Source organism: Plecotus auritus (assembly GCF_963455305.1).
Source record: "Plecotus auritus genome assembly, chromosome: 1".
Lineage (NCBI taxonomy): Eukaryota > Metazoa > Chordata > Mammalia > Chiroptera > Vespertilionidae > Plecotus > Plecotus auritus.
Genome location: NC_137770.1, coordinates 26,617,876 through 26,641,041, shown reverse-complemented (window position 1 = coordinate 26,641,041; position 23,166 = coordinate 26,617,876). Strand labels below are relative to the sequence as shown.

General features: G+C 39.7%; 1 protein-coding gene across 1 annotated transcript in view; it reads left to right on the top strand.

Annotated features, from left to right (window-relative positions):
• The window catches only part of LIN52 (lin-52 DREAM MuvB core complex component), a 98,692-nt gene extending 76,847 nt beyond the window's left edge, over positions 1 to 21,845 (top strand). The window contains exon 6 of the mRNA XM_080668318.1: positions 19,834 to 21,845. Within this exon, the coding sequence (XP_080524444.1) occupies positions 19,834 to 19,889 (56 nt within the window). The 3' untranslated portion in view covers positions 19,890 to 21,845. The remainder of the gene's footprint in view (positions 1 to 19,833) is intronic.
• Positions 21,846 to 23,166: the final 1,321 nt, after the last annotated feature.

The following is a 23,166-nucleotide window of genomic DNA, read 5'->3' as shown; positions in this document are numbered from 1 at the left end:
AAGCCTGAACTGAACTCGTGGGGAGGCTCTGACCTATACATCTCCTGTGGCGGCCCCTGAGGGTCCCTGCAGCTCCGCCCACGTCAGTCTTGGTGGGGCCTTGGGGGCATGCTCCACAGCTCCACCCAAGTCAGCTGTGGCTCTGCCCAAGTCAGTCAGAGTGGGGAAGTAAGACTACAGTTTTAACCAGATACTGAACGAGATTGCAAGCCCCCCCATTTTCCTTTTCAAAATGAAGTGAATGTACCAGTAGCTCAGGCTGAATTTGGAGAATCATTAAGAAAGTAGTTCTGCCCTAACCAGTTTGGCTCAGTGGATAGAGCGTCGGCCTGCGGACTGGGGGGTCCCGGGTTCGATTCCGGTCAAGGGCATGTACCTTGGTTGCGGGCACATCCCCAGTAGGGGGTGTGCAGGAGGCAGCTGATCCATGTGTCTCTCTCATCGATGTTTCTAACTCTCTATCCCTCTCCCTTCCTCTCTGTAAAATATCAATAAAATATATTTAAAAAAAAATAAAATAAAATAAAAAATAAAAAAAGAAAGGAAGTAGTTCAGCCCAGCCTGTGTGGCTCATTGGTTGAGCGTTGACCTATGAACCAGGAGGTCAAGGTTTCATTCCTGCTTAGGGCACATGCCCGGGGGTGTGGGCTCGATCCTTAGTGGGGGGCATGCAGGAGGCAGCAAATCAATGATTCTTATCATTGATGTTTCTATCTCTCCCTTTCCCTTTCTCTCTGAAATCAATAAAAATATACTATAAAAAAAGTAATTCAAAGAAAGTGATTAATGATAGGACTATTTAAGTGCATTATTTACAGTGTCCTCTGGCTTTTAACTCAACTCTGGATTTGGGGGGTTACTTATTAGAAATAGGCCCCCTTAATCAAATTAGAACTAAATAAGTAGTCAAATCAGACATAAGTAGTTTTAATTAAAATAAACATTTTAGCAAATTATGAAGGCTAGTTTTTGTAGCCTACCTTTAAAATATGAGGTTTAGCTCTGGCCAGTATGGCTCAGTTGGTTGGACATTTCGGTGCACCAAATGGTTGCCAGTTCAATTCCTGGTCAGAGCACATGCCCAGGTTGCAGGCTTGATCCTTGGGAGGGGTGTGCAGGAGGCAACTATTTGATGTTCTCCTCTCTCATCCATGTTTCTCTCCCCCCTTCCTCTCTCTCTCTAAAAATCAATAAAAAAATCTTTAAAAAACGAGGTTTAGTCAACTATGTTTGGTTACAGGAATGCTAATTATGCTAATAGTTTTATAACTGAGATGAAAAGTAACATGAATATAGAGGAAAAACTGATTTTTAAGTTTCGGTTATTTTATGGAATTGGGTTGATCTTCCAAACACAAGGAAATAAAATACTAGTAGAAGTCTCCATTTTGGGTAAATCTTGTGAAAACTTCAACCTTGAGAAGAAACCAGACTTCAGAGCAACTCATTTGACTTAATTGTTTGGGTGTCGACTGTCACAACTTTTTGCTTAACAAAATACGATGAAGAATAGTTATAATTGGCTTAATTCCTGCCAAACTTTGCATAGGCAAAGTTTATTATTTGTGGTTTAGTTTCTTAAAGCAGGGCCATTTCTTATAGTACTACTTTGGTATCCACAAGAAATCCCAAACAGTGCTGGGAATGAAGTGGTACTTTGGGCTTATTTTAAGATCTATTTCATAATGTTCATTTACATTTTACACTGGTGGCCTAGTGGAAAGCCTTTAAAAAGTAGCTATCCTTAGCTTGTCTGGGCGTTCCTTGATAGTACATTCCTAAAGGCTTGGTTCAAATAGCACCCCTTTTCTAAAGCTTTTCCAATCCATCCAACCCATTTCTGTCCTCATAATGTGTGATATATTTCTCATAGCTTTGATGATAGTGTTTGGTAATTATTTTCTTGTCTGTCTTCTGCTAAGATTCTCAAGGTTAAGGATTGTATTGTAACCTTAACACTAAGAATGATACATGGCAATTGAGGTACTAATTAAGTTTTGGTAAAAATTCTAATCCTTTGGTTGAATGTTTTAATTTCTCCCTTTGTTACTCATATTTCCTTAAAAAAATAGTCTCTCCTCTACTTTTAGCTTTATGGTAAGAAATATGCTTTGTTGTGATCATAATTTTAATAAAGCAAAACCCTGCCTCCTCTTTTAGTAATGAATTAGAACTACAGAGAACTGGAAACAAAAATCAAAGAGCCTGGATAATATAGGTTAGTGGTTCTCAAAATTTAGCATGCATCATAATCACCTGAAGGGCTTTTTAAAACGTGGCTTCTTGGGCCCAATCTCTAGAGTTTCTGATTCAGTAGCTCTGGGACTGAGTCCTGAGAGTTTGTATGTAATATATTCTCAAAGTGGTGCTGTTGTAGTTGGTTCAGGTACCACACTTTGAAAACCACTGATGTAGGTTATAAATTCTAACACCTCCAGTATATTGAAATAGGATCTGTTCCTAAAGTTAGTCTTGCCCTCTCTGTAAGGTCTTGGGGGGGAAAAGTACTTCACAATTGCAAAACTCTCTACAGTTATCTGCAGAGCACAGTTGAGCTGCTGATGAGCAAACTTTAGTGCCCAAAGGGGAGGAAAGGTTTTCTAAGGAAGATTGGTTGATCTCTCTTGGTGTCCCGTCTTCTGCAATTATGAGTATGTAATGTGCACGCAGTAAGAACTTGTTGACTAGCTGATGAAATTAGGTTAGAGCTCTAACCTCCTGGTTTTGAGGCTAGTAGTCTGACATCTATAAAGTGCTTCTTTCACTTTTACTTCTGTATTGGTTTGAATGCAAATAAAATTAATGAAAAATATATTTTAAGTTTAGTTATTAAGCCCTATAATGTTTATATAGCATCTAATTAACCATATTTTTCCGTCTGTTATATTTAGCCATATTGATTACCCATAAATAGTTTTTAAGATCCTAAATGATGGCCAGTTGTGCATGAAAGTGTTTTTTCATTCAGCACATGTTTATTGTATGTTAACTATGTATAGGTTAAGCTCTGGAGTTTCAGTGATACAGACTATTATAAACAGCATATATAATTTTCGGGCTGAGGAATTCATGAGTGTTGTAAATAAGATTATTCAGAAACATCAAAACTGGATATTTTGAAAAACAAACAAACAGAAGGCTAATTAGCTGTTATTTCTAATCACAAGGAAAATAACCACTGCCATATGACATCGTAAGTAGACATGTCATAGTCAAGTTCTTTTTTTTTTTTTTTTTAATATATTTTATTGATTTTTTACAGAGAGGAAGGGAGAGGGATAGAGAGCTAGAAACATCGATGAGAGAGAAACATCGATCAGCTGCCTCCTGCACACCTCCCACTGGGGATGTGCCCGCAACCAAGGTACATGCCCTTGACCGGAATCGAACCCGGGACCCTTCAGTCCACAGGCTGACGCTCTATCCACTGAGCCAAACCGGTTTCGGCTGTCATAGTCAAGTTCTTACCTGATTGTGATGTGCTTTTAAAAGAAATTCATAATCAAATGAAGACAGTAATTATTGTACTTTTGTATTAGTACATGATTTTAGAGGAAAAATATTTTTTAAATTAAGACTTACTGGATAGCTACTATATATTGTACATGTTTTCCAAGTTTGTGAGGGAAATTACCTTTAATAGTCTCTTCCATTTATGAATTATAGTCTGATCAGGTTGAGAACATGAACTGTACATACATGAAACCACAGTGAAAACAATTAAAAATCAAATTATCAGCTAGAACAAGTAATTTGTTTTAAATTGGATAAATCAGCATCTATGAAGGAAAAGCGTGATCAAAGTGAAGTGGGATTAATGAGGTCATCATTTATATACAGTTGCTAGCATGAGGGCAAACTAGTTGAAATTTACTGGACTAGTGAAAGTTTAGATTAAGCTGTTCCTTTTTATAACTTGTTAGCTATTAGATTGTCCTAGACCTTAAAGATAGTCTTGCTACCGACCCCTAAAGCTTTTTCTGAAAAGATTCAATAAATGAGTAACCAAGGACTCATTCTCTTCACGGCCAAGAAAATTTTGTAGAAGCAAAATGTTGAGCCAGGGAGCTTCCCTCAGAGCTGTTTTGCAGTTAAATTAAAAACTGCTCTTAGATTTGCCAGTGTGATTTTTTTTTAAATAATTAAGAGAGAAAAAGGTTAGAAGGCAGCAGCTTCTTAATATTAGGCTTAACCCAAGTTAAATGTGGTAGGCTTTTAAAAGTATATAATCTGCTTTTGATTGTTTGGTAGTTTGTAACTTGTCCCTCATCCAAGAATTTAACGATGGAAATAAACATTCATGACATGAGAAGTCACCCCCTTTCTAAAGCTTTTCCTGTCCATCCATTTCCAAGCCCTCTGCAGAGTTAATTATCCACATCTCTGTTCCCTAGCCTACTGTTCATTGTATTATGTTATGTAGTAATAATGAGAAAAAGCTATATTTCTAGAGAAGCATTTGATGAGTTTTTCTTTTTATTATGGACATTTTTCAAGCATATACTAACTACAGAAAATGCTATAATGAACCCCACAACCTCATCTGCAGCTTTAATAATTGTCAACTTTCTGCCATTCTTGTTTTATGTCCATCCCTTTGAATCACACTTTTTGTTGTGGTTGTGTTGTTGAGTATTTTAAAGTAAATCAGTACCATTTCATTTATAAATACCTCAGGATGTATCTCTAATCAAGAAGGCTTTTTTTTAAAAACACCATATTACACGAACAAGATAAAATGATAATTCCTTAATTACAACTAATAGTCGATGTCCAGTTTGGCTCAAAATCATGTTTTCTACAATTGATTTGTATGGATCAGGATCCATACAAGGTCCAGACAGTGCATTTGGTTGACCTGAATCTTCAGTCTCCTAATCTTCTCTATAACCACACTTCCTACTTCCTCCTGGTATTTAATTGTTGAAGAAACTGGGTTGTTTGTCCTGTAGTAGTTCCCACATTTTAAATTTGGGTGATTTTATCCTAGTGGTAACATTCCACATCTTCCTCTTTCCCCAAAAATTCCTATAATCTGACAGAGAATAAATTAGTTTGAATTCAGTCTTGTTGGTAAGAATATTTCATAAGTGGTATTGTGTACCTGCTATATTTTCATGTCAGGAAGCATATGACTGACCTCCGTTACAGTTTCAGGGAAGATCAGTGGGTTTAGGTGGTATCCATAGATCCTTTTCATAATAATAGTGATGATAATTATTCTAATAAATCAATTCTATGGTTTCCCTGAAATACAGTCCAAAGAGGAAAGACAGGAAAAATGCTAGATTCCTCCCCCTTTTTCTTTATCAATTTTCAGAACATGAAATGAGTTGAAGTGACTGAGAGCTTTTTAAAAATATTGTAGATGCTTGTATTTGATGTATTTCAATCTACTATAAATATTATCTGACACCCAAAACTTCTCCATCTTTAGGTAATGGACGCTCCTTCAGGTTGACTCCTGTGTCATTTGATGTGAGCCTAATAGTCTTTGGTAATTTCCTTGCTTTCAGCATGTCAAGATAACCCTAGTTCCTTTACTTCCTTAGACTTGTAATTTCATCCATTTCTTCAAGGAACCGGGGTAGTTTTTTGTTGTTGTTGTTGTTTTTTTCTGGGTAGCTTTTAGTAGAAATCTAAGTATTAATAGGATTCATTGTTACTGGACTGTCATTGCTTTTAGGCCTTTTCTTTGGACAGGGTTGGTAAATAAGTATTTTTTTGTTCAAAGATGTTAAAGGGTTTTTATTTGATCTATTTGATTTTATAGTGATAATAGTAGCCCTGCGCATGAATCCGTGCACCAGTAGCTCTCTGCGGGCCTGGCCACTCAGCGCCCGCTGCCCAGAGGCTCTCCGCGGCCAGAGGCCCATCCGTTTTATCTGTGTTATACAGTCTTGGTTCTGGCATTTGCATTCTCCGTGTAGCAGGAACGGGAAGGAAACACCCCATTCATTTGTGAAGTGCCCAGTGTGGCTGTGCCTCCATGAGCTGTTTCTTTCAGATTTCCCCAAGTGGAGTTTTGCACATCTCCTTGGGCCTCCAGCACTGCTAGCTTGCACACCTCTTTCCCTCCAATTAAAATGAGTAAGTCACAGGGATGACATGCTCCTGTCAGCACTCACTCAGGTAAATTGAGTGCTGACAGGAGCCCATTCGTACGGAACGCTTGCCTCGTCGCTGGCGCGACAATGCAAGCGTTCCGCATCCCGGCCTGGCCAGAGGCCCATCTGCATTGCCTCAGCGACAAAGCAAGCATTCCGCCAGGCCGCTCACGCTGCCCGCTCTCAGCGGCTGCCCCCCCCCACCCCCCGGGACTGGGGGACTCTGGCGGGGCTGAGAGAACTGGATGCCGTCATCTTGTGGCTCTGGGTGCCATCATCTTTGTGATGGAGTGACAGTTAATTTGCATATTACCCTTTTATTGGATAGGCTCTCTTTTCTCTTATGCTTAAATTCTTGGCTCCCAATAACTAACCCACAATAAAACTAGCATCAGAAGAACCAACTACATGTAACTGGAAGACTGCTATATGCAATTTAAGATTTCTCTGTGCCGCTTTTATATCCTTAGGATACATACTTGTAGGGATATGTCTTTTAAAGTATTTAAAATGTCTTTTTAGATTTTTATACTTTTATACTGTGTGGCTATGCCAAATTTTATAGATTCAAGTTATTTTCAGTTTATTTCTATTTTTAGAGGTTGTTTTTTTCTATTTATTGAATTTTGGTTTTTAGTATATAAAATATTTATATGGTCTCCCAAAGTAAAATGTATAAAATAAGATACAGAGTGTCTTAACTTAAATTTCTATTCCTATCCCATCTCTTGTCCCTCCCTTAGGTAACCATTTTTGTTAGTAAAAATTAATACTAAACTTTATTCTTCCATTGTCCCTTTTGAAAATATAAATACATATACATATGTATTTCCCCCTTGTCCTAATTTTCCACATAAGGTAATATACTATACATAATCTTCCTTTACACTTTGTGTTTTTTGGAGATCTATCCATAACAGTATATAGGTATTTTCATTCTTTTTACAGCTGAACAGATATCCATAATAAGATAATACCAGTCCTCTCCTTATTGATGGACATTTGGGTTGGTTCCAGTCTTTACATATTACAAACAGTGCTGAAAAGCCCTAGCTGGTTTGGCTCAGTGGATATGGTCCCAGGTTCGATTCCGGTCAAGGGCACATGCCCGGGTTGTGGGCTCGATCCCCAGTGGGGGACTTGCAGTAGGCAACCGATCTACCTCTCTCATCATAGATGTTTCTGTCTCTCTCTCCCTCTTCCTTCCTCTCTGAAATCAATAAAAATATATATTTTTTAAAAAACAGTGCTGAAATGAATAGGCATGTGTATACCCTGTTTGATATTTTTATTAGTGTCTCTTTGGAAAGCTTCCTAGAAGTGGAACTAAATAATTTTACTAGACTAAAAATTTCTTATGCATGGGGGTTAATTAAGAATTAAAAGGTTTTAATAAATGGTGCTGGGAAATTTGGTCAGATACATGCAAAAAAAAATGAAACTAGATAACCAACTTACACCATACACAAAAACAAACTCAAATGGCTAAAGGACTTGAATGTAAGAAAGGAAACCATAAAAATCTTACACGACTCCATAGGCAGCAAAATTGCAGACAAACAGTATGTCGTAGCAATATCTTTACAGACACAGATCCTAGGGCAAGAGAGACTACGGAGAAAATAAACAAATGGGACTACATAAAAATAAGAAGCTTCTGCACAGCAAAAGAAACTATCAACAAAACAACAAGAAAGCACACTGCATGGGAGAACATATTTGCCAATGTTATCTCTGATAAGGGTTTAATCTCCAACATTTACAGGGAACTCACAACTTATCAAAACGAAGATAAGCAATCCAATAAAAAAATGGGCAAAGGATCTAAATAGACACTTTTCGAAAGAGGACATTCAGAAAACCAAGAGACATATGAAAATATGCTCAACGTCACTAATCATCTGAGAGATGCAAATCAAAACAACAATGAGGTACCAGCTCACACCTGTCAGAATGGCTATCAACAACAAATCAACAAACGACAAGTGCTGGCGAGGATGCGGAGAAAAAGGAACCCTCATGCACTGCTGGTGGGATGGCAGACTGGTGCAGCCTCTGTGGAAAACAGTATGGTGTTTCCTCAAAAGTTTAAAAATGGAACTGCCATTTGATCCTGTAATCCCACTTCTAGGAATATATCTTAAGAAAACAGAAACACCAATCAGAAAGGACATATGCACCCCTATGTTCATAGCAGCACAATTTACAATAGCTAAGATTTGGGAACTGCCTAAATGCCCATCAGCAGATAAGTGGATTAGAAAACTATGGTACATCTACACAATGGAATACTACAATGCTATAAAAAAGAAGGAACTTTTACCATTTGCAGCCGCATGCATGGAACTGGAGAGCATTATGCTAAGTGAAATAAGTCAGTCAGTGAAAGAAAAATACCACATGATCTCACTCATTTATGGATAATAAAGGACATTATAACCTGATGAACAAAAAGATAGATACAGAAGCAGAGAAGCATCGAACAGACTGTCAAATTACAGTGGGAAGGCTGGGGAGGTGCGGGGAGGTGAGGGATCAACCCAAGGACTTGTATGCATGCAAATAAGCATAACCAATGGACTCAAGACACTGGGGGGTGGGGTGAGGGCATGTGCCGGCGGGGGGGGGCGTGGCGGGGGGGTGTAGGGAGGCCGGGGAAAAGTCAATGGGGGGAAAAAAGGAGACATATGTACTACTATTTGTAATACTTTAAACAATAATTTAAAAAAAGAATTGAAGCAGAGTACCTCTTTCCTCATATATGAATAAATTATTTCAATAGATATGTGATTGACCACCTATTTGCTAGGAATACAACAGGAAGTTCTATAGAACTTCATGAAGCATGAATAAATAAAGTAATTTTAGATTTTGGTAGGTACTATAAAGGAAGTAAATGAGTTTATATTAAAGAATAATTGAAGATATCTCACTTTAGATAGGATGGTTTGGAAGGCCTCTCTGAAAAGGTGACATTTGAGCTGAGGCGTGAAAGATAAAAATGATTAACACTGTCATTTATTGACTTTCCTACTATATATTTAGCAGTACAAAGGATTTTCATGCATTGCCTTATTTAATCTTATAATAATCTGCAAATGCATTTTATAATTCCCATTTTACAGAGGAGAAAGGGATGATCAAAAGTAAATTACAAGGTCTTGAAGCTTAGAAATGGGGGGCTGGGATTTGAATCAAATCTAGACCCATCTAATTCTAAAGCCAGAGAAGATAACCTCTTTGTACTGTATTACATTGCCCCTCTTAACCAGAAAGAAAGTAGAGAATACTGAGTTAATGAAGTAAATGTTTTAGACTCTTGTTTTCACCTGGCAGAAACACAGTGTTTTGTTCTTTTAAAGTACTGATTATATTTATTACTGAATGACTACAAATTCAGAATACATATGCTTGTTTGATTTGGGAATGTTTATTAGATACTAGAGGCCCAATGCATGAAATTCATGCAAGGGGCTTGGCCCTCGCAGCTCCGGCTTCGTCTGGAAGGTCGTTCTGCTGTTCAGTCTAATTAGCATATTAGCTCTTTATTACTAATATATAAGGTAATAGGGAAACATATCTTCTTGTCCAAGTTAAATAAAACAAATTCAATATCTGTTTTTATTAAATTTCGATTTAATGATGGTTCCTATGTATAAAATACTATACCAGACCTAGCTGTTTGCTCAGTGGTTAGAGCATCTGAAGAGTTGCAGGTTCGTTTCCAGTCAAGGGCACGTACCTCAGTTGCAGGCTCAATCCCTGGCCCTGGTCAGGGCGTGTGCAGGAGGCAACCAATCAATGTGTCTCTCTCACATCAATGTTTCTCTCTCTCTGTCTCTCCCCCTCCCTTTCACTCTCTAAAAAAATCAATGGAAAAAAACATATCCTTGGGTGAGGATTAAAATACTATAGCAAAAATATCCTCCACATATTTCTAGCCTATTAAAATTATGTACTTTCTAAGTATCCTATTTATTTATTTCTCAAATATTTGTTAAAAATCTATTTTCAATGTACTTTGCAAGTGTCTGTTTAAATTAACTTTAGTAAATAAAATAACCAAAACATTTTTCAAGGTTCAGTAAACAACCATACAATTAATCTTAGGGGGAAGTTTATTTTTTGTACCAGCATATACTGAGCACTTAAATGTATTATCTTAAGTCTCACAACAATCTAGTTAGGTGGTTATAATCCCCATTTTACAGATCAAGGAACTGAGGCACAGAGGCTACATAATTTGTTTGGGAGTGCCATCTAATAAGTGAGAGATTCAGACCTAAGGTTCAAATCCTATGCAATCATAGGTTTTCTATCATAAGTATTGAAAAGATCATATAAAACAATAAGAAAGTAGGGAAATATTTTTATATTCTTCTTGCTTATGAGTTAATACCATACTATTGTCCAATGAATCAAGCGCAAAGATTCATATACATTTTCTTTGGTGTCTTAAACTAGAACTAGCTGCAGTTAAAACCCAGATTTTAATTTTACAAACAAGGTAACCTCTAACAATATTAAAATAAAATGATATTCCCTGGCTGAAAGAAAAATTCTTCAGTAACTATGGCAATACTTGTGTATGAAGACAGCATCTTAAATCTCTATGCAAGTCATACACAAAGTGTTATTGCAGTGAAAAAATAGTGGTGTGAATAATACCTGCTCACAGCCCAAGACACTTGATGTATCTTGGGCCTCAGTGTTTGTTGGATTTTGCAATTTCATGAGCAAGATTTGTATTTTTTTTTAAGTTCTATATTTCTGTGTGTTCCACTTGATGTCAAATTTGTATTCTTAGATTGTAGGGTTCCATTAAAAAAATAATAACCTCAGTCCCTCCACCCCCCACACACTCATTTTGTATAATATGGTAATGATATCACCGTAGCAGTAATTACGGGTCATCTTCATTTCTTTCATCTCTGCCTGTTCTGATGGCTTTATTCCTTTGACGGAAAAGATTTGGCTCTGGGTGCTATGATTATTTTGTTAAGCGTTATTCGAATAGACAGGAGTGAGAGAAATTAATCAATCCAAATGCAATTAGCATCATGTTTAACCCAGTGATGGACGTCTCAAGGTGAAACAGCCAGGGGAGTTTCAGACATTATTATTCAATCCAGTGGTTCTTATCTAAATTATAATCAAGAGAGGTTTTTATTGGCTTCTCGGAGTGAAGATGTAACTCTTTGCCTGCCCTGGGGGTCAAGACTGGGCCTTCCTCCTCCATAGTCTTCAGCTACTGCTGGTACCTTGAAGTGGGGATGTTCCAAGCAGGAAACTTCTTAATATCCAGATCAATGAAATGGTCCATGTTGTGATCTTGGTCTGATTTTTCTGAGAGTGGAATCTAACCTACTAATAAAATACCTAATTTGGGCCAAAATGTTTTTTTGTGGTGATCAAGTCACTGTGACTAGTTGTTCTAAACATTACATGATAGATTATTATTGCTGTTCTCACTTTATGGATGAGGAAATTAAGACTGTGAAGCTACTAGCCTTTGGTCATATTAAGTGTCTCACCACGATGTATTACTATGTAAAGGCCCTGAGGCATGAATGTTGTACAAAAATTTATGAGTATTTAATAAAAGTTCTCACCCCAAGAGTATTAAATGCATTGCTTTGATCTCATTGCCTTTCATTCAGTTGAGTTTACCCTTGAAAGGGGAACCAAATGGAACTATGAGTAGGCCTGTGAGGCCCTCTGAAAAGGAAAATAAATACAAATAAGGAGTTGTTAGCTCTCATTTCTTAAACACCAATCTTTGGGGTTTTTGTTGTTTTGGTTTTTTTGTAGAGAGAAGGATTATAAGAAGGACTGAATATTTGAAATCTAGTCTTGTTTTGCTCTTGAAAGAGGGCAGGGCAAGGAGAGTTGATGGAGAAACACAGGCTTCACCCGAATAACACCATTTTTCAAATGCCTGACAATTAAGATTCTTCTACTTCTGCTTTCAATCTTCAGGCATCATGGCTGACACTTCCCATATTTTATGTTCCCGCTTGATGTGTTATATTTGGAGAATAAATCTGTTGGCTAGATATTTCTGTGTGTTTTTTTTCTCTGTGAAAAGCCATTAAAATTATTTTCCATATTGGAACTGTCCAAATTTGTTTACCTGTGCGCTGAGTCCTGGCTTTTCATTTTTATATTACTTCTTGGATAAAACATTACCTGGCATTGGGCCTTACTATGAATTGAAGGAAAAAGTGTTTGGTATAAAATTGTCTTTCTCTGAATTTACTGGAGGGAGCACTGTTTAGAAGAAAAAGTCCTGTTAGACAAGAGACCCAATATAAAGGGAACCTGGAAAGTGTGCCCCAAAAAGGCTTTTTTAAAAATTCTGAGGATGAAGATTTTGATAGTCTCTGATAGTTTGGTCATAGATGTAGCATCCATACTGACGCCTGAAGAACTTTAGGCAAAAGCCGGAAGGCCACTTGGCTTACCATCAAATGCTACTTTTACGTATTTTAGAGAAAAGTGAGGTTTTTACCAGACTTTCACATGTGTGTGCGTTCTCCCACAGGAGTTGATTGAGAATGGTCAGTAGACTTTATTACAATTAACTACCTTCTGAGGGCCACCAAGCCTAATAAGGTTCCCAGAGACCCTTCCTCCTCCAGTGACACCAGGCTCAGTTTGCAGCACCTTCTGCTCTTGTCAATGCCCCAGCACCAGCTGCTCTCACATTAGAGGCATTAAAAAGTGCTTAGTCCTTGACTTGAATTATCGATCGCTGAGTAGTACGTTTTGTGCAGAGGTCTGAACTGGAGCGTGGTGAAGGATCTCAGTCTGGCGGGCTGCCCTGGAATGGCTCTGCTGTACGCTGGCTCCGTGCCAGAGCGACAGAAAACTTTCCACATTGCTGTGAGAGAGAAGTCAGCATTATAAATCACAGTGGTATACTTTTGTTCTCTAATCCACCAAAATACCTGTGAAGAGCTAGTCCCATCTTAAAGGCCACTTCTAATTTATTTTAATCTTCCCTAATGTCTAAATACATCATAGGTTCTTTGTGCGACTAACTTAACTCTCATCCACCCCCTTCATGCTTTTCTTCTGCACAACACACACCGATGACTAAGAGATCCCTCTTGTTATAGCGATGAGAGTTCATTCAAGGTTTCAAGGACCAAAAAGTAATTTTTAAAAAGTGAAAACCGTAATTATAATAAATGGCATCATTTCTACAAAGTATCTTCGGTGAAACTAATTGGATAAACAGCCTTTTAGCAGACTGATTTGTACTAAACTAACTAGGATTTTGTGTGTTTATTTTTGCTAGAAGTAGCTGCCTGCTGTGGTTAAGGAAGGTAGCTACCTCTAACTAATACCCAGCATTATTCTGGCAGGTTTGATCCTGCAGAGTATATGTGTTACAGACACAAGTCATTCATGTTCCCATTTGTTTTGCATTTGAGCTCTTTTTAAAAATAAGTAGTTCAGCACTCCTGGTGCTGCTGGTGCTCATTCAGTGAGGACCTGGTACCCCGCCAGTGGAAAACAATGGTCATGGCTTAGGCCTGCTCCCTGTGCTTCTGGCAGAATGGCGCTTCCCCCTGTGGGAGCACACTGACCACGAGGGGGCAGCTCCTGCGTTGAGTGTCTGCCCACTGGTGGTCAGTGCGCGTCATAGCGACTGGTCATTCTGCCGTTTGGTCGATTTGCATATTAGCCTTTTATTATATAGGATTGGAAAACATTTTAAATCACTTTATTTTTTTAATTATATGAGACTGAAAAAAAAGGAAAAGAAAAACAATGGTCATATTAATTTGAAGGTGGTAGGGCAGGATAGTTCTGTGGTGTGGTTTAAGATTAAGAAGCATATCCCACTTAGTAAACTATTGAAGGCCTATTGTGAATGACAAGGTTTATCAATGAGGCAGATCAGGTTCCAATTTGATGGCCAGCTAATTGAACCAATGAACCAGACACCAGCACAGTTGGACATGGAGTTTGAAGATTCATCAGTGCCTTCCAGCAGCAGACAGGTGTCTATTGTCAAGAAAACCTGCTACTTTACTCCAGAACTCTGTTCCTCTAGAGCAGGGGTGGGCAAACTTTTTGACTTGAGGGCCACAATGGGTTCTTAAACTGGACCGGAGGGCCGGAACAAAAGCATGGATGGAGTGTTTGTGTGAACTAATATAAATTCAAAGTAAAGGAGCGGAGGGGAGAGCAAGAGAACTGGATAGAACAGCTGGATCTGGCCCGCGGGCCGTAGTTTGCCCAAGGCTGCCAAGAAGACAACTTCATGTTGTTTTTCTTTTTTCTTTTTTAATCCTCCCCTGAGGATATTTTTCCATTGATTTTTAGAGTGGAAGGGAGGAGGTGAGGGGAGAGGGGGAGAGAGAGAGAGAGAGAGAGAGAAACATTGATGTAAGAGAAACACAGTGATTCTGTGTTCCGACCGTATCGAGTCTGCAACCGATATACATGCCCTTGACTGGAATCAAACCCAGGACCCTTCAGTCCATGGGCCAATGCTCTATTCACTGAGCCAAACTGGCTAAGGCTAATGTTGGTTTTTTTTTAGAGAATTTTTATAAGAATTTATTTGAACCAAATTTACAACATGCTGGGGAATAAGATCTCAAATGCTCCTTTAAATCAAAGACAATTCTACAACTTTTTATACATAGTTATTACATATAGGGCAATATGTCTTTAGGTAGGGATAAATTACTATAAAAGAAATGAATCCTAGATAGTTTTCCCATCAAGTGTCTTGTGGCTTAAATAAACTTGTTTGAAATGAAAGAGATGATTATACAGTAGCTAGCATTTACTGAATGCCCATGTGACCTTTGTATTAACCCCACCTTGAACCAAGGATGACTTGGCTGACTTGCCCTCGGTAGTAGTTAAGTACAGGAGCTGTTAAGTAGCAGGGTCCATGGGTTCAAGTCTAAGCCTGCCCAATGCTGAAAGCCCTGCTCTTTTCACAGTTATGCTGTCTCCTTTGTTCCCTGGCCATTCATATCAAAGTCTCCTAAAGACAGCCTATTGTTGCTCTTCAGGATGTGAGCGAACTAGTGGAATGTAACTCTTCTCCACCTCGCTAATGTTTTTAATTATATCCAGGCACAGAAATATTTAAAGTAGTTTGCATTGGAATTGAAAACCAAACATTATGAGTTTCTTCCATTTCATTAAAAGTAACTTATTCTTTACATTGTTCCCTACATTAAAGCCAAGCAGAATTTTATCAGGCAATTGCCTCAAAGTTATAATCTGGAAAATCTTTCTGTAATGAAACCCATATGTCATGGGTGAAAGGTGCAAAGCCCTGGCAGAGAGGGCTGGTCTCGTGAGAGATTCGCACCCAATCTCGTTAACCAGGGTGCCTCTGGTAATCCCTCATCCCCCACCGGTGAGAAATCAATCTGTGCCACTGACTCTCTTTCAACCAGCCACCAGAAAATTTACTGCGGACAAGGCAGTTTGGGGATAGTCATCGTGGAAAGGGAGCCAGAGGCAAGGCTAAATGTAGGATGGAGGATTGGAGAGTCTAAAGAAGACATTATATTAAACCACACAGCACCTTCCCAGCAAGGAGGATGCAGTCCTCCCTTCAGCCCTGACCTCTCAGAGCATGCCCAGGTATTTACAGCTGCCATGAACCTGACAGTCCTAGGAAAACTAGGAGGGGATAATGGAAACAGCATAAACCTGGAAGTTGATTGTGGTGTATCCATTTGCCGCCTGTAAATGTGTACAAGTGGTCCCCTCTTCCACACTCTGCAGCAATTCACATGTTCCCCCTATAGTGACAGTCTCTATTGTGGCTTTCTCAGTTTATGGTCCTGTACTGCATAGGAGAGCCCGTAGTAAATCATGACCACACAGAGGTCATGCCTCTCTTCTGCACAGCACACACTGTAGTGGCTGGTGACCAGTGGATCCCTCTTGGCATAGTTATTAGAATCTGGTAGCATGTTCCCTTCCTGCTAAACTTGTAATCCTACAGAAGTAATCCAGAATTAGAAAATTGTTAAGAAATTTTATTGAGTCTAGATAAAACTCTCTCTAGCAATTTTCTTATCTCTAGGGTTGTCTTCTAGCACATTGTAGAAAAAAAGGACCAGGGAGAAGGGAAGCATTGAAAGTGCCAAGCTAAGAAGCATATACTCTTACCCTGGCCATTAATTAGAGAATTACACCAAGCTGTAACTATTGAGAAGAAGGAGGGATGGCACTAGTCAGAGGGAAATGGAAATATCTTCCTCTCCTCTGTAAGCAAACCATGGACATCTCTAAAGGTTTTCTCCCAAAGAGACGTGAAATCCTTGGCGGAAATTTTTTAGTAAAGTGCATTTACATATTAAACCCTACTGGAAGGTGTGTGTGTGTGTGTGTGTAAGAATACGGAATAGTAGCAGAAGGCTGTCTCCCTACTCCTAATGGGATTTTATAGCAGCATGTGCAAGTTTGTTTCAGAAGTCTAAAATGAACAGATGTTGGTATAAATTACCTCAGTGTCTGATGTCTTGCAAATTAAAAGCGCGGTTGGCATCACTAAACATTTTCACTAGGTTTAGGGGGGTGCCGTTAGCAGGCAGTGATTACTGTATCAGGTTGGTTAGAATCTTCACACTGCAGCAGAGCAGGAGAGCAAGGATGAAGAAATGAGGAATCAAATAAGGGCTATGTGAATTAATCAGAGATGTTAACATCTCTGATGACAAGTGAACAGGAGGGCACGTGCTCTGGAGCAGCCCCTGACCCACAGCAATTTCTCTGTGCACAAAAAGGGGCTGGTGCTTAGGATGTGATTTATAGGGCACAGCCCTCTTTTAGGGAGCAGCTATGTCACAAATTCGTATATCTCCTATATAGGACTGGCGAGTAGGGAAACTTTCTCCCCTCCCATGTAGAAGATGATGTCTTTTGAATTACTTCTACTTTTACTGTGGTTTCCTGCAGCTCTGTATACTTAGATTAGGTTGAAGGGGGAGGAATGATTGAGTGGGAAAGGGGTTGTTAAAAGGGATTGGTTAAATTCAAGGAGAGCTCGCCACTGAGAGACTTCGGAATATCCATTTATTTTTCTGTTAAATCCTTTTGATCCCTTGACTAGATTGAATCTTTTTAAATTTTAAGTCTTAAAATCTTGGTCATTTTTCCATTTGGAGAAAAAATAATAAAGAACTGGGGATCTGAAGGGCAGCAGGCAGAAGTCATTAGTAAGGTCAATAGAGTGCTCCTGGCCCCGAATTTTAGGAACAAGGTTCTGTTTACCCAACAGAGTTTTGTGTTACCCATGTCTGGTTTCCAGAGCACCTGTTTCTAGCCAGGTTGCAGGATCGCTTGATGCTGTGCTTCAGGTCCTTAATAAGCACCTGAGAGTAGGCAGAAAAAAGTGAGACCCACTCAGGCCAAAAGTATAAGTCAATATCTATAGGATCTGGCTGAGGGAAAGATCCCAAGGAGTGGAATTTTTGAGATTACTACTATCCCTTATCACAGTTAATCCATTTATTCACTCAGGAAATACTGAGTGCAAGAGAAGCAGCAGGCTCCTTACCTTCCTCTGAAAGGGTTATGTCAGTGGTACCACTATACCAAGCATGTCACTGCTGAATAGCCCAGAGGACAGGGCAGGTGACATTAATATGTACTCATTTTACAGATAAAGAAACTGAGGCTCATACCCAGCTCCTGGTGTCACCCAGCTGCTAAATGCTAGAGCTGGAACTTAAACTAATCCTGTGTTCTCTGAAAGAAGTCATGCTACCTCCCATGGGCAAGAAATTTTTTAAAAATTTGTCTTTCAATTACAGTTTATATTAAATATTATTCTGTATTAGTTTCAGATATACAGCAAAGTGGTCAGAAAATTATGTACTTACAGAGTGGACTCATGCACTGCCCCCACCCCCACCCACTCCTGTTGCTTCAAGTACTCACCTGGCCCCATTTCCTCTAGGATAGTTAGTTCTTGTCTGTCCTCGCCCCACCCCCACCTTCATCTCTCCATTAATCTGCATTATTTCCATCAAGGGAAATTATCTTTCTTGCTAAACAAGCAAGGTAAATTTTAAAAGAACCCCACAATATAGAGAACGGAGCACCAAGGGCCACTAACAAGTCTTATTGTTTGTCTGTGAAAGGGAAGAAACCAACTTGGTTGTTATCCTACCTGGTTCTAGTTCTTTGGTATATCATCATTCACCCAGCCCACGTTTTTCAGCAGATGCTAGGTCTGGCACTGTGCTAGGTGCTGGTGAATAAAGAATAATAAAACAGTCTCTACCCTCTATTTTTATACTTCAACAGAGGAAAACAAGTATATAAGCAGATAATTGCAGATCTGATAGGAACTTTGTATGTAGAGGGTTGGTATAAATCCACCAAGGAAGGAGTGGTCTGTTTGCTTTGAGACAGGGAGGGGTTGTGGGCACATGAGAGCAGACCCAGCGCTGAGACTTCCATTCCTAATTAATGAATGGGATTTCCTTTCTCTTCGTTGGAGCTCAGGAACTTATGAAAGATGGGGAATATATATAGACTGCAGTTACCAAAAGCCTTCTTGTGGTTACAGAGTTTGTGTTGCTTTACTTCTTCATTGCACCAATCAACCAGGAACTTAGATGTAGGTGGGGTGGGGACAGTGGGAGCCCATTCGCTTGGCACCATTTGCTTTGGACTTGAGAAGGGCAGGAGGAGGTCAGAGTAAAGGTCCTTCTCATCTCTGCAGGAGCCTCCCTGGCCACCTCACTTTTTGGCCAAGATAGAGACATGTTCTTAGGAGGCCACGGGGCACAGCCTGCTATGTGCCCTCTGCTTGATTCCAGAGGACTTTCAGCCTTCAGGGCAAGCCATCGGAAACTTTTAGCACTGCTAAATCCATTTAAGGGATCTGAAAAGATGATCTTGTGGGGATGAGGATGAAGGGGGTTTTAGGCTTCATACGATTTTTGAGGATTTGCTTGACAGCTAAAACGGGGGCTTCTGCAGTGACCCTTGTAATTGAGAAATGTTTTACTTTCATTTCAGAGCCTCATATGTAGGAAAGTAGCTATATAAACCCTCTTGTAACTACAGCATTCAAAGATTGATGGCACTGAAAGTCAGAGAAAGACACATAAACCTTGCCTGACTATATTAAATATCTAAGGACTGACAATGCCAAGAGAGAGAAGACCGAAGTTCTATAAACCCTACTTTATTACTCCATCCACAGATGAACTGCACTGAGGGGCTATAAACCCTGTTATATTACAGTATCCAGGGACTGCCACTGAGGGACGGGGTAAATGGTCTCTAATTCTGATTTGAGATTTTAAATGTCCAGAAACCAGCAACCCATAGAAGACTGTAATCTTGGTTGGATTTTAGCCTCCAAGAGCAAACCCCTGTGCTAGTGAATGTGAGTATTAGGTTATATTCTTTAGAGAGAGAGAGGTTTTGGAGGAATTCCATGATGATTTTTTGTAAGGGTTGATGGATGATGTTTTCGCCGATTGGCCTGTGCCCTATAGCAATTACCAACTTCAGAACAACTCTGTACAGTTTTAGTTGTCAGTAGTGGTTTGTTTCCCCCTCTTTTTGAAGGTTTGTGGTGATTGACTCTGTTGTGGTCCCCTGTATACAATTTAATTAGTCTGTGTTTTTAAATTAAATCTTCCTATGATCCTTTTTTTTTTTTTTTTTTCCAGATTTTAGGTCTTCATTGATCTTTCATTTGCTTTTTTTATTTCAGCCAGAGAAATGACACGGGGGAAATTCCTCAACATTCTAGAGAAACCCAAGAAGTAGCAGCAGCTTGTGGACAGGATGTCACGGGGGCTGGAACCATGCTCCGCTCCCAGTGCAGCTCTGATGATGCGCACCTCACTGCTTCCTGGCGAGAGGCTGGAGGGTGCACCTCCAGGGCTGACCCTCTCCCCTGCTCCTGGTACTCTGCGCCTCTGAGGACATTCGGCAGCAAGAGAAGAATCTGTTCTACCCAAGGATCAATGCAGTTATTCAGTCAGCTTCCAGACTTTGACCATCTCCACCTCAGATGTTGGTAACACCAGAGGGCATATCACTCTTAAAGGTCAAAGTCCTGCTTTCTTGTTTCTGGAAGTGATTCAGGAGCCCCAGGATCTTACAGTTGATTTGATTCAGTGATGGCAAAGTCCGTTGTGACAGCGATTGCATGAGTTGTACTTGATCTCTTAGGAAGTATTTATGATGCAAGGAGCCCAGAGACCAATTAGATTCTGGACCAGACCATGCAGGTTGACCTGTGAACTCTCCAGTGTATACTAGGTTCTAAGAATCCCCAGCTGGAGAAACCAGAATCTTCTAGAAATGATGCCTGCTTTTAAAATTCTACACCTCTCATGGTAGTCCCGTACCCTAAGCCTCCCATTCCCCACCTCCTAGCTCCCACCATCCATTCTGACTCCAGAGAAGGGGATCCTTGCATATCAAGTCCCTCCTGGGATTAGTTTGTGTAGCGAAAGGCCCGTGCACAGTTGCATTAGACCTCAAGACCAATTTAAAGGTGACAGAAAGGACTTTTGAGTTCTAATTAAGCTGTTACAGATTCAAGCGAGATAGTTAGTATGGCCTGAAGATAGGAAAAGGGGGTTGACTGTAGGAGTTTGATTTGATTAACAACTAGAAACTCTGATTGACCTTACAGGAAGGTGCATGCTATGCAATGATGGCAGTGTTCCCCCTTTACCCTCTCTCACAGCACTTACCAGATATTTCACCCATAGGACAGGAACACACATGAAAGGAAATAGAATTTCCTGACTTAAATATAACTCTTATGGAGTGTTTGCTATGTGTCTCTGTTAAAACCTGAAAATCTAGCTTACGGGTAATAGTGATTACACATGTTCTCCATATTTTGTCTTACAAGCCTCTAATGTTTTGAAGAATACATGGAGTTTCCTGAACTTTATGAAAAGAACATTCATGTGACAGTAGTCTGATAGTGTTTGGATACAAGGAAAATTGTGGTCAAGTTTTTGGCCCTGAGTGTCTGTGCGAGGGCGCGGCACTATTCACTTTAATAGCTGGTCCGTTAACCATAACGTGTGCCTTGTTTCCCAGCTAGAGTTAAGGTTGGATTTTTCTCTCATTTGTGCCATTTGACCATCCATGCAATTTTACTTACTGACAAGAAGGAGGAAATTGAACACAAGATAAAAGGGATGAGTATGGGACGGAAAGCATTCTGCCTGGGTGCTACATAGAAGGTTAGGCTGTAGAGGCTTTGATTTTAAGTTAAGCTTATTATTGACATTCCTTTATCTTAAATGTGGTTGAAGAGTTTGCATATGCACAAAAAAATAGTGGCATAATAGCAAACTCTTCCTTTTGAGAGCTGATGACGTCAAAAGGGGAAATTAAGAAATATATGGAGTATATTGGGATACCTCCCCCAAACCAACTTGTCCGTAACCTGAACCTATGTAATTGGTTTTTGGTCTGCTTTGACTCTTTCTTTTACTGTCATAGTAGTCACCAGCACTTAATGTAAGTAGATATTTTAGAATTGTGATATTTATTGGTTTTATATTTGTCGTCCTCAGAAATGTTAATGTTGTGTTTTTATATTGATAATGTAAATTTATGAACTATGTGTGCAAGTATGTATTTCAGGGTGTTGGAAGGTTGTACTTTGTATATAATGTCTTCTGTGTCGTCATAATAAATATGTCCCTTTCATAGGAGAGTGAGTTTTTCCTCAAAGGGCCAAGTTGCATACTTAAAGCATAGACCTCATCAGAAAGAGCAGCTATAATGACAAATAATCTGCTGTCTTCCCCTCACATGACAGTGGGTGGCGTGGGGCTTTGTAGTTATCTACTGCATGGTCTGCTGGCTTCCAGTCTATCCTACCTGCCATCTAGCTCATTACCACTCAACTCCCTGAAGTAGACTTAAAAACCTTTAGTACCTCCCCAGGTCTACTAGTAAAGTCTGGATCTCTCATCCTAACACCCTAAACTCTCTGCATGTAACCCTCCCTGTTGGCTTATTTCCTCTCCATTATATAAAGTCTCTGTTCCAATGAATCGGAGCAATCCCCAGTTCTTCACTTGAGTGCTTTGCCCATGCCATTGAGTTCCTAGAAAGTCTCTCATCCTTTTTGCACATATCAAGCCCTATCCTTCCTATAAACCCCTGATGCTCCCGCTGGAAATAACCCTGCCCCCTGCATTCCTACAGCCTTTATGTAGGCCAGCCTGTGACTTACCACACTCCACCTGACACTGAAGTGTTCGGAGCCCGTACCTCACTGCCCTCCTAAATTATAAGCTCCTCCAGGTTTTGGCTATCTCCTGCACATCTAGTTCTTCAATGACTTTTTGAACTGGGGATTCAAAATGTATCTATTTGCAGACTTCCTGTTAAATATGATGGATTGAGAACAAATATTTATCTGCCACCTACTAAAATCCTTAGTAGGAGTTCCTTTTCAACTCTGTTCAAGAACTAAAGAAGAAGAAGTATTAATCAGTACTACTACTGTCACCCATTAATAACACTATCATTGCCTTTTTAGAGAAAACATTCCATTTAAGAAAAGCTAATTGCTAAGCATCACTGGCTCATCCCTGATTTGCAAGAAAACATCTGGATGGACCATAGGTTTCTGGGATTCAGGAAAGCATGGCTGGCTGACTGACTTACTAAAAAGGGGCAGCGTGGGAATGTTCTGGTCTAAATCTTTAGAGGTTATTTTTCCAATAACTAACTATTATTTGCCCACAAGTGTATTTTCCCTTTTCCTTTGCCATTCTGAATACCATACTTGCAGCACATAGGTTGGTGCTTGAGGCACATTTTTATTGATTTCAGAGAGGGAGAAAGAAACATCAATGATGAGAGACCAGCTGCCTCCTACATACCTGCCCCCTACTGGGGATCGAGCCCACAACCTGGGCATGTGCCCTTGACTGGAATTGAACCCGGGACCCTTCAGTCTGCAGGCCGATGCTCTATCCACTGAGCCAAACCAGCCAGGGTGAGGCACATTTTTAAATGCTTAAATCTTTTCTCACCAGCAGTCTCACTGCTTCTTGCT